General features: G+C 44.0%; 2 protein-coding genes across 9 annotated transcripts in view; one reads left to right on the top strand and one right to left on the bottom strand.

The window, feature by feature from the left end:
• The window catches only part of ablim3 (actin binding LIM protein family, member 3), a 47,187-nt gene extending 46,711 nt beyond the window's left edge, over window positions 1–476 (bottom strand). For all 4 annotated transcript variants that reach the window (XM_042061017.1, XM_042061016.1, XM_042061018.1 and 1 more), the window contains exon 1: window positions 170–476. Coding sequence is in view for 3 of the 4 variants with exons in the window: in XM_042061016.1 (XP_041916950.1) it covers window positions 170–182 (13 nt within the window). In the remaining variant the exon portion in view is untranslated. The remainder of the gene's footprint in view (window positions 1–169) is intronic.
• Window positions 1–12,500, top strand: part of sh3tc2 (SH3 domain and tetratricopeptide repeats 2) — a 98,845-nt gene that overhangs the window by 49,325 nt on the left and 37,020 nt on the right. The window contains exon 1 of one of the 5 annotated variants that reach the window (XM_042061012.1): window positions 5,570–6,094. The exons of 1 other annotated variant lie outside the window; for it this stretch is intronic. Coding sequence is in view for 1 of the 4 variants with exons in the window: in XM_042061008.1 (XP_041916942.1) it covers window positions 6,655–6,682 (28 nt within the window). In the remaining 3 variants the exon portion in view is untranslated. Of the gene's footprint in view, window positions 1–5,569; window positions 6,095–6,498; window positions 6,589–6,613; window positions 6,683–10,448; window positions 10,707–12,500 lie in introns of those variants that run through there. 3 more of the 5 variants (XM_042061014.1, XM_042061008.1, XM_042061009.1) reach the window with 3 other exon arrangements.

Below are 12,500 nucleotides of genomic sequence, written 5' to 3'. Positions count from 1 at the left end.
TGTATGTGTGCCTGTGTGTGCGCGCGCACGTGCGTGTGTGTGTGCGCGCGTGCGTGTGGTGTGGTGTGCGCGCGTGTGTGGTGTGTGTGTGTGTGTGAGAGAGAGAGAGAGAGAGAGAGAAAGAAAGAAAGAAAGCGCACCCCTCTCCTCATTTATCTTTTTCACTCACCGCTCGCGCTCATGTTGTCCGGTACAGCGGTCTTTGCAGAGTCTTCACGCGCTGGACAGCATCCCCATAATAGGTGTGTCGTTCATGGCTGGGTGTATGGTGAGCGCAAGGGAGGGAAGGTTCTCGGTAGACCTACCGGTTTCCGGTGAGACGGATTAGACCCTAAGTGCGTGAGTAGACGAGGTGTCGCGCGTAGATAGAGAAATGCGGCGCGCGTGTGTTTATCGCGTCGAGCATGTTTGAATTCTGACCACTATGGTGAAGATCTCCTGGGCGCTGCACCGCACAACACAAACTTGGAGTTGAAGTTAGTGTTTCTTTTCTGTTTGTGAGTGAGTGAGTCTATCGGCGACATAGAGGGGGGGTAGGGTGATGAGAGAAAGAAACCTTTCGCCAAAAATTCCTATTCATATCAGATGTCAAAAACGTGGTGGTGCACGCTCGTACACCCTGTACATAAACACGTGTTGGACAGCACATGCTGATCGTTCTGGGGTCTTTGGGTTGACAACAAATGAAGATCAGGCTATTACCCTGTCCGTGGACTCTGTTTATCGCTGCAGGTTCCTCATGCCCCTTCTGCTCAAGTAGTAGAAGGCAATGTATGTCGGGAAACGGGTTACAGGCTACCCATCAGAACGCCCCGGTAGACCCGAATGTCCTGTAGCTGCCTGGCTGCTTAACTGTTTGCTGCAAATCAAGCTGGTAAAACTGATTGGTTTCGGGGGGGTTGTCGTAGCCTACCGGCAGTAGCTCGGTGACCTCGAGAAACGGAAATCTATGTGAAAAATCACACCGGAATTCTCCTTTAAAACTTTTATTGACTCCCGCTTTTAGCTCAATGTTGTTTTCTGTTCCACCAGAAATGCCTTAGGAATGCACGTTTGTTTAAATGCAGTTGAAAGGGTCTATAATGCGTGTGATTGCCTATGACTTGATAGGGGTGTGTGTGTGTGTGTGTGATTTGACTTGGTTATTATATGATGACTTAATACAGGTATTAGTATATCCGGTATTTGTGCATGTGTGTGTGTGTGATGATTTATCATGGTATTAATTTGTGGGTGAGATTTAACTGGTATTAGTGAATAGCATGACTCGGTTCCTCACTCCACTCCATCGAGGCCATCCAGGGCCTGACAGGGACAACAAGAAGGCGGTTGTTCTGCCCCTCAACTGCCCCCCTCCCCCAGACAATTGCACCCTATCCCATCCATAGCCTAGTATTCTATTTATATTTATAAAACATACATACTGCAATTTTACACATAGCCATATGCTACTGTTATTTATTATGTTACTGTACACATAGCCATATTCTACTGCTCTTGATACTGTTACACATAGCCATATTCTACTGCTCTACTGTTACACATAGCCATATTCTACTGCTCTACTGTTACACATAGCCATATCCTACTGCTCTTTATACTGTTACACATAGCCATATTCTACTGCTCTACTGTTACACATAGCCATATTCTACTGCCCTACTGTTACACATAGCCATATTCTACTGCTCTTTATACTGTTACACAGCCATATTCTACTACTATTGATACTAATAATATAATAATAATAAGCTTTATTTGTATAGCACCTTTCATACACAGAATGCAGCTCAAAGTGCTTTACATTTGAAGCATGTAACACAATAATAGTCAGTCAGTCATTATCAATCACTTTTCTTCATTGCTGGGGCCGTTTATGATCCACTCAGCAACATATCAAAAATATAGAAAAATAACATGTCATAAGACTGGCAGCCTTAAAGGAACCATATGTAAGATTGTGGCCGAAACTGGTACTGCAATCACTTTCAAATTACTGTAGAGCGGTGTATCCCCTCCCCCTCCCCCTCCCCCCTGACTCGAGGTTGCCAACCCGGATGCCAAAACACTACTGACTTCGTGATTAGTAAATAGGTGGAGGGTGGCGCATCAGGCCAAAACACAACATTACTGTACATGACAAAACACAACATCAACATCAGTTGAGGGCTGCAACTTCACTTTTTAAATGACAATATCCTGGCCGGACCACTGTTATCAGTGATATAAGTATTTAAAATGTAAATCACAATACTTATATATTGTGTGATCAATATGCCAGTATAAATGCAAAGGGGTGCAAATAGCATACACTGATATTTGTACCAGACGGGGTACTAATAGAACACATTGCTGTGTGCACCGGGGTACGAATAGCATACATTGATATTTGTACCAGACGGTGTACTAATAGAACACATTGCTGTGTGCACCGGGGTACGAATAGCATACATTAATATTTGTACCAGACGGGGGTACTAATAGGACACATTGCTGTGTGCACCGGGGTACGAATAGAATTCACTTCTTATTGCACCAGGGTACGAATAGCATACACTGCTAATTGGACCAGGGGTGCAAATAGCCTTACCCTATAGTTTTTCTATAGTTTTTTATATTACCTTGTCTACTCTTTTATATGTCCATATTTATTTATTTTATGCTGGTCTCTAGACTTTATTTTTGCACTGTTGGACTCATTTGCACCATCACCATGACACTCACTCTCACAGAGCACCTTACCTTATTATGCACAGAGAATCACAGGCAAAGTTCCTGCATAAGTCATTGCAAGCGCCTCATGCTTAATCACCCCTAAGCACACTATGTGGATACTGTTTTAGACTTAATTTAGATTTAGTGTTATTTATAATTTGTATTTTAGTATATTCTTTATCTTCTTCTTATTGCTTAGTTGTGTTTTTTATATTATATACTTTTATGACTTTTTCTGCTGTTAGTGCATGTTGTGTGTGATGTCTGTATGATACTGAGACCTTGAATTTCATTCAATAAATCAATCAATAAATCAATAAAGTATCTATCTATCTATCTATCTATCTATCTATCTATCTAAGAAAATACCACTTACGTGTAGTGGGGGGTGGGGGGGGGGCATGTGGGTAATGGTGTATGTGTGTGTGTGTGTATGAGGGGTGTGTGTACCTGTGTGTGTGTGGTGGGGGCATTATACAGTAACACCCACATTCAACATCCCTTCACTCAACATCACCATCTACAGGCCGAGTAGTGTACAATCACTATATAAATTCATGTATTGTATGGCGCCCTAAGGAACTTGGCATACCCCCAGAGACTGTCAGGGTAATCATACACATGCAGTTTGGTGCAGTTCATAACTTCTCAACCGAATATATAGTGGCAATTAAAGTGGCATGTTTTTGCAAATGACAAATGAGTGGTTACGGGCTACGTTGATGCGGGCCCTTGAGACCAACATACCACAAAATTTCGTCATCTTGGGATCAAAGGTTCGGGTTAATATTTAGTAAAAACATTTTGCATTTTTGGGCTTTCAGGGGGCCCAGTACTGAGTATCCCTAAGTCTAGTGGGGCTACATGCCCACCAAGTTTCATGAGCCCCGGTGTTTCGATGTCCCAGGAGTCATTGCCCATAAGTTCAAGAAGGGAAAAAAAGGAAGCAAAAAAAAAAAACTTTGGCAACTTGTTTGCAATGTTAGCTACGCTAGCGACGGTCATAATAAATAATCCTATCTCCGAGAGAGGGAGTGTAGGGGTGTTTGTATGGTCATAGAGTGTAGGGGTGTTTGTATGGTCATCCCACACCATCTCTCTCTCTCCTGTGGTCATTTCCCGATCCCACCCCATCTCTCTCCCACTCACTTCCTGTCTATCTTCACTGTCCTGTTGGAATAAAGGCAAAAAGACCAAAAAATATACTTAAAAAAAAAATATTACGTTATTGCCCATTATTAAATTATTGGCTGCTACAGGGCAATAGTTTAAAAGTGTTTAAAAAGTAAATAATTCAAATACATAAAAAACAACATATGATTACTCAGTGATAGTTCTACTAGTCAAGCACCCAGTGAACAGCAGCACTCTGAGATCCTTGAAGTCCCAAACTGTGTGCGCACACATATATTTCCTTTGAGGGCCAAAATGCAATCACAAAGCAGTACGAAATCACATCCAGGATGACTTGACACAAATACACATAAGCCATGGATCAGAAAAGATTCAAATGTTCCCAGACTTTCCCAGATTTCAAAAATAATGTAATGTAATAATGTACTGTAACTACATTCCTTCCTCCTTTCCTTCTACAGAGTAAATTAGGAGGAGGGGTTAGAACTTAACTGCCTCTGTTCTAGAGGGTAATTAGGAGGAAGGGTTAGAATTTAACTATCTCTGTTCTAGAGAGTAATTAGGAGGAGGGGTTAGAACTTAACTGTTCTAGAGAGTAATTAGGAGGAGGGATTAGAACTTAACTGCCTCTGTTCTAGAGAGTAATTAGGAGGAGGGACTTCGGGGGAGTAATTAGGAGAAGGGCCAGTACATAAGGGAGGAAGGAAGGGAGGCCAAATAAGAGCATGCGAAGCAGCCTTGCAGAGTTGAAAGAGGTGGTTTCAGTTGGCTGCAATCTGCAATCTCACCACTAGATGTCACTAAACTTATGGTGGCACTCTAAGGGAGATGCCTGTCTGTGCCTGTGCTGTCTTGTCTGATTTAATGGTATATGATCCCTATCATGTAAATCTGACATAATGATATGATCCCTATTATGTAAATCTGGCATAATGATATATGATCCCATGATGAAAGTCTTTTTATTGGTATATGACCATAATGGAATGACAAAGGCAATCATCATGGCCAGGGGTTCATACGGCGTTGATGTTGGTGAGCTTTGTTGGTGAACTATGGTGTTGAACTATGTTGGTAAACTATGGTGTTGAACTATGGTGTTGAACTATAGTGTTGATCTATGTTGGTAAACTATGTTGGTAAACTATGGTGTTGAACTATGTTGGTGACTGGTGTTGAACTATGTTGGGGAACTATGGTGTTAAACTATGGTGTTGAACTATGTTGGTGAAACATGGTGTTGAACTATGTTGGTATTGGTGAACTGCACACGGAAAGTATTCACAGCGCTTAACTTTTTCCACATTTTGTTATGTTTCAGACTCATCTTAAAATGGATTCAATTATTTTGTTCTTAAATACTGTTACACATGGCACACATCTCTTTATCTAAGCTCTCACAGTTGATGGTGTATGTCAGAATGAAAACCAAGCCATGAGGGTCGAGAGAATTGTCTGTAGACCTGCGAGTCAGGGTTGTGTGAAGACACAGAGCCCAAGAGCACAGTAGCCTCCATCATTCTCAAATAGAAAAGTTTGCAACAACCAACAGGAGGACCCTAGATCCCCACCAGCTTGCACATCACACATAGCCTGGTCGTTACCATCCTACGTACTTCCGGCCAAAATTTGATTTCAGCCTCGCACGTAGTCTGGCCCAACCCGCATTATACGGCTCGCGTGTAGCCGAGCCATTCAGCGAACCGTTGAGTGATGACACAGAACTTGCCTGCCGAGTTGCTTGTAGTCCAGCGAAGCTTGTAGTTCAACAGCATAGCAACAATGGCGACGGAGGAAGAGACGCTAGAAGCTATCCGTGAAGTTGTCTCAACTCTCGAGGGCATCACGCAATTAAAGCAGGAACAAGAGGCTTGTCAATTTTATAAATGGCAAGGACGTCTTATAACTCTCCTTCCAACTGGCTTTGGGAAAAGTTTGATTTATCAGATGGTGATAACTAAACCTAAACGCACAAGTGTACTACATGCATCACTACTTATCATGTTTTCAAATAAACGTTTGCTGCTCGTTATTCTCCCCCCTACTCTCAAATTACCTTAACAAAATCAATGCGGCATAGGCCTACTTAAGGAATGGAATGTTAGCTACTAGCTAGCCTACCGAGCGGGGCTCAAGGCGAGGCGGTGTGTCTTGACGTGAGCTAGCCGGTGACCGAGCAGTGCTCAAGGCAAGGCTGCTGTGATTGTGCTTGACTGGGACTAGCGGTTACCGAGCTGGGCTCAAGGTAAACCGCTCCGTGTTTGTGTTTGACTGAGGCTAGCCTGTGGCCGAGCTGGGCTCCAGGCGAGGCTACCGTGCTTGTGGACAGTAAAGTTAGCCAGTCACCGAGCGTGGCTCAAGGTGAAGCTGCGTTGTTTTATGCCAAACAACTGTTAGTTTAACTGAGCAAGCTCCAGGTTAAATAACACGTAGGTCGTCAGTACAACTTATCCGAGAGTGTAGTCTGAACAGTCCGTGGACAACGAAGTAAGCTCCGTAGCTCCAACGAAGTCACCGGGCTGCGTAGAACAACAATCGTCTGATAAGCAGCAAGAAGAGATAAGAGGGAAAACTGGCGTGTGACAAGAGCTGATATAATCTCGGTGACGTGACGCTTTTGGTATACAACTCTCGGTCTGTGGCTGGTGCAAGAGATATATCCACTACGGAGAGACTGCCCTGGCGGTCAGGTAGCCTGCAAACTAGCCAGCGGTCTGTTTACTACTGAGAGCAGAAGTGGGAAGCGTAAGAGCCTGTAGCGGAAGTGGTAAGCGTAAGAGCCTGAACTCCGGCGCACAGCATTGTATGACGAAGAGAAACATAGTCACAGGCGGTAAGGACCAGGCTACATCACACACACACACACACACGCACACACACATGCACACACACATACACGTGCACACACACACATCACACATACACACATACACACACACACACACACATACACGGAAACCCTAGGTCACATCCAGAAGGAAACAGGACAATAGATGGATATGATGCCTTAGTGTCCCGGTGTGTGTGGGGTCACGTGCATATCGTTTCAGCATTTGCCTGCATTTGTGTGTGTGTGTGTGTGTGTGTGTGTCTGTCTCTGTGTGTGTGTATTTGTGTGCGCGTGTTGTGTGTGTGTGTGTGTGTGTCTGTCTGTGTGTGCGCGTATTGTGTGTGTGTGTGTGTGTCTGTCTGTCTGTGTGTGTGTGCGTGTTGTGTGTGTGTGTGCGTGTTGTGTGTGTGTGTCTGTGAGTGCGAGTGTGTTTGTGTATGTGAGTGTGTGCACACTCTGTAATTGTGTGTGTGTGTGTGTGCATACTCTGTAATCTGCCTCTCCTGACTTTGACTGTTGCTGATAAAAATGATCAGGTCAAAAGTACATGATGTAATGAGTATACAAGAGTCTGTGAGAGAGATAAAGGGCAGAGTGTATGTGTGTGTGTGTGTGAGAGAGAGAAAGAGAGAGAGAAGGCAGAGTGTCTGTATGTGTGTGTGTGTGTGTGTGTGTGTGAGAAAGAGAGAGAGAAAAGGCAGAGAGTGTGGGTGAGAGTAAGTGAGTGTGTATTTATGTGTGTGTGTGTGTTATACCTGTCAACCCTCCCGGTTTCTCACATATTTTAACTTTTTTACCGTAAAATATCCTGTATTTTAATGCTCTCGTAACATTAGCTCGACCACCTGTCCGTCTCTGTACTGTTGTCCTGTTGCTACCTCCTTGCCCTTACAGCGAAACAGATGTTTTCAAAGCATTGCTTTTCTTGCTTGAAGGTGACCGTAGAGTGATGTTAGCCTGTTTAAGATGATGGCCAGGTTGTTGTGAGAGCACGATTTGACTCCAATCTGTAAGCAGTTACGTTAGACCTAGCTTCACACCTCGTTTAGTTAGCACCACAGTTTTGTAGTCACGTCAGCCCGTCAGCCTAGGCCTACGTACACAGACACGTTAGCCTAGTAGCTTCACACCTCGTTTAGTTAGCACCGCAGTTTTGTAGTCACGTTAACCTAGTAGCTTCACACCTCGTTTAGTTAGCAACGCAGTTTTGTAGTCACGTTAGCCTAGTAGCTTCACACCTCGTTTAGTTAGCACCGCAGTTTTGTAGTCACGTTAGCCTAGTAGCTTCACACCTCATTTAGTTAGCACCGCAGTTTTGTTGTCACATTAGCTTCACACCTCGGTTAGTTAGCACCACAGTTTTGGAGACATGTTAGCCTAGTAGCTTCACACCTCGTTTAGTTTGTGACCCAAATCAGAAAGATTAAGGGTCTGGCTACGAGTAATGAAAATGGCCCAACTCGAGGCGCGGCACCAAGCATGCATTTGAAAATATCACTGCACGCAATTGGATAACACTACGGCCAATGTTTACTGACTGATTTTGGACTTTCCGACGTTGCAGTGCTGTGGTCATCTGTTTAGCTTGCCTCTGGCCCGCCTATATCAGATACACCTATGTGCTTGTTGCAGCTCGGCTCCGTGGGCACCGATGTGATGTATCATTCTATGATAGGGTTGCCACATGCACTGGATTTCCCGGGATTGTTCTCTTTTTTGAGTGACTGTCCCGGATAATTAAAAATATTTCCCGGGACACGAATTGTCCCGGTTTTTGGTAAAAATGTACTTCTGATTATAATTTCTGCTAGTTTCAAACGGTTTTGTTCTTGGTTGTGTTTATCATCCCGTCAGCCTAGGCCTACGTACACAGACATAAAAGGCATGCTTTTTGTTGATTGGCAGCAAAAATAGAGTTTACATTATTACCTAGCAACTGTCGCGCAACCACAGACTCAGACCCCACTTTGTAGTTATACGCGCCTGTCCTCGTTGCTCTGTAGGCTAATACAGAAAGGGACAGCATTAAAAGGAGTCCAAAGCTAGTGTGTGTGTCTGCGTCAACGAGTGCATCAGAGCAAATAATGAGAAGCCAGGGGTACTTGAAATATTTAGGTAAGAAACTATAGGAAATGTTTCAACATTGTATTCACCACGCACATTACGCACAAGGCAACAAGGGACAGAGGGAGTACCAAAAATGTAGCCAATAAATAGCTTTACTGCTAACTACTTTTCTCTCTTCGACAATGTTTAAGATGTCAAAATGCACCAACTTCGTGTTACATGCAAGGATGATCATGCAGCAGCATCTAGAACATACTCTAATTAATTGGAAAACGCATCAGTGTGCACCAGAGAGAGAGAGAGAGAGAGATAGACTGGCAGGTTCCAGCTGTCATTGTTGATATCCCCTTTTAATATTATGAAACTTATAACTGCTTGTAACAACTTAATGTTATGCATAGTATTGTTAATATTGTGTTATTAATGTGGCACAAACAAACAAGGCTAGAGTTTATGGATTAGCCTTATATCTTAGGCTACAGTTATGAGAAAGCTTAGACTGAGCGACCCTAAAGTGACAATGCCCCATATACCCTAAGTTCAACAGCATACAATTAGCAGCATTTCTTAATATTTCTAACTTTATATATATATATATATATATATATATATATATATATATATATATATATATATATAAAGTGTATATATTTTATACATTTTTTTTTTTTTTTTTTTGGGGGGGGGGGGGTCCTGGATTTTCACAAATCAAATGTGGCAACCCTATTCTATGAGTATCTGTGAGAGTGTAGAGGCAGAGAGAGTGTGAATGTGTGTGTGAGGCAGAGAGAGTGTAAATGTGTGTGTGTGTGTGTGTGTGTGAGTGTGTATGAGGCAGAGAGAGTGTGAATGTGTGTGTGTTTGTGTGTGTGTGTGTGTGACTAATTGTTCTGTTCTGTAACTAAAACAACAGGAACTTTTTCTCACTGAGGGACAGACAGTAGTCACTGGGTCATGAAAATGTGTGTGTGTGTGTGTGTGTGTGTGTATGTGTGTGTGTGTGCTTTGAGGGTCGGGTGGATTGTCATTGCTAGCATACTGATCAAAATACTGCTGTTAGTTGTTCTGCATTGTCTAGTTCTGCATTCCACAGTGTGTGTGTGTGTGTGTGTGTGTGTGTGTGTGTGTGTGTGTGTGTGTGTGTGTGTGTGTGTGTGTGAATGAGTGTGTGTGTGTGTGTGTGAACTAGCTAAACTGGTGCTGCAACATGGCGTCTTAAATAAAGCTCATTCCATTCCTGCAGTAAAAATAGAGACAGCAGCCGTGTTCCTGTGACTGCATCCTGAGTGTGTGTGTGTGTGTGTGTGTGTGTGTGTGTGTGTGCGTGTGTGTGTGTGAGAGAGAGAGAGAGAGAGGATAGTGTTGGATGTATAAGATGTTTTTAGGAGCAATAATTTCTCTTTTTAGGTTAAGGTTTAGGTTTTCCATCACTGCAACATACATAGAGAGAGAGGGGGGAGAGAGAGAGGGAGAGAGGGGGGAGGAGAGAGAGATATAGACACAGAGAGAGGGAGAGGAAGAGAGAGAGAGAGAAAGACATAGATAGAGGGAAAGGGGGGAGAGAGAGAGATATAGACACAGAGAGAGGGAGAGGAAGAGAGACAGAGAGAGGGAGGGGTTTGTAGTTTATATGCTTCCTTATTCCTTCCCCCAACAGGGCGTGAGAAGCATGCACACGCTCAACACACACACACACACACACGCACACACACACACACACACACACACACACACACACACACATACCACAGCGCAATCACTGTTCGTCACAGAAAAGTGAGTAGGAACTAACACACACAGAGACTATATCCACCAATGCACACTACTGAGGGCGACACACACACACACACACGCACGTAAAGACCTGGACAGAGGAATATGGGATCTGATTTTACACTGAGGATATCTTGACAGTTCACACACACAAACACGTACACAGGCGGGACAGTACCACACGCAGGTATGTAAACAGGTGTTGATAAATAGATTCAGAGAGAATGTGCGTGTGTCTATGTGTGTGTGTGTGGCTGTGTGTGTGTGGCTATGTGTATGTGTGTGTGTGTGTGTGTGTGTGTGTGTGTGTGTGTGTGAGTGTGTGTGTGTGTTTGCGTGTATGTTCATGTTTTGGTTTGGGCACATGCTTATGGATGTTTGAGTGTGTTTATGTGGACTGTTTAAAGGCACAGATGACAACCTGGTTACACACACACACACACATTATAGTATTGTGGCATAGTGTTTTCTTTGAGAGGAGAGCACTACAGAGGGGACAGGGTCTCTGTGTGTGTGTGTGTGTGTGTGTGTGTGTGTGAGCATGTGTGTGCGTGTGTGTGTGTGAGCGTGCGTGTGCGTGTGTGCGTGTGTGAGCATGTGTGTGCGTGTGCGTGTGTGTGAGCGTGCGTGTGTGTGTGTGTGTCTAATCATAGATCTCTCTAGCAGTCTCACGTTACCCCTCCCCCTTCCCTGACACTCAAACATACAGTACAGTGAAAAGATTTTATAGAGCCTCAGTACAGCTTCCTTAAAACAAACACCACTATGAATTTGACAGTTTATTTTTCTGTGTGTGTATGTTAGTGTGTGTGTGTGTGTATGTGTATGTTAGTGTGTGTGTGTGTATGTGTCTGTTAGTGTGTGTATGTGAATGTGTCTGTTAGTGTGTGTATGTGTATGTTAGTGTGTTTGTGTGTGTGTATGTGTATGTTAGTATGTGTGTATGTTAGTGTGTGTGTGTGTGTATGTGTATGTTAGTGTGTGGTGTCTAACAGACAGTGTGTTGTGTCTGAGTAAGACGCAGTTTTGTCTATGATCGTGTAAGTCACAAGGCCTTGATTAGGGAACACACACATACTGTACACTCTTTCTCACACACACACACACGCACGCACGCACGCACCCACACAAAGACACAAACACATGCACGTACACAGACACACACACACACAGACATACAAACACACGCATGCACACACACAAGACGCACGCACACACACACACACACACACATACACAGACACAAACACACGCACGCACGCACACACACACACACACACAAACACACGCACACGCACGCGCACACAGACCCAAACACACACACATACACACACACACACACACAGACATACAAACACACATGCACACATACCAGCACACTCCCACTTACACACAGACGCACGCACACACACGCACACACATACACAGACACAAACACACGCACGCACGCACACACACACACACACAAACACACGCACGCGCATACAGACCCAAACACACACACATACACACACACACACACACAGACATACAAACACACATGCACACATACCAGCACACTCCCACTTACACACACACACACCCACTCAACCTAGCTCACACACACACACACACACTCAACTTAGCTCACTCACTCACACACACACACACACACACACACACACACTCAACCTAGCTCACACACACACGTTCACACACTCACACACACACTCTCACACACACACTCAACCTAGCTCACACACTCACACACACCCACTCAACCTAGCTCTCTCTCTCACACACACACACACACACACTCACACACACACTCAACGTAGCTTACACACACACACACACACACACTCTCCCTCTCTCTCTGGAGCACAGTTCAGGTCAGGTCTAGTTTGGTTATTATTTCTGTGTGCGTGTGTGTGTGTGTGTGTGTGTGTGTGTGTGTGTGGTGTGTGTGTGCATATGTGTGTGCGTGTGTGTGCATATGTGT

This window comes from Alosa sapidissima, chromosome 14, assembly GCF_018492685.1.
Source record: "Alosa sapidissima isolate fAloSap1 chromosome 14, fAloSap1.pri, whole genome shotgun sequence".
In the NCBI taxonomy this organism is placed as follows: domain Eukaryota; kingdom Metazoa; phylum Chordata; class Actinopteri; order Clupeiformes; family Clupeidae; genus Alosa; species Alosa sapidissima.
This window is presented reverse-complemented; position numbering and strand designations above follow the sequence as displayed.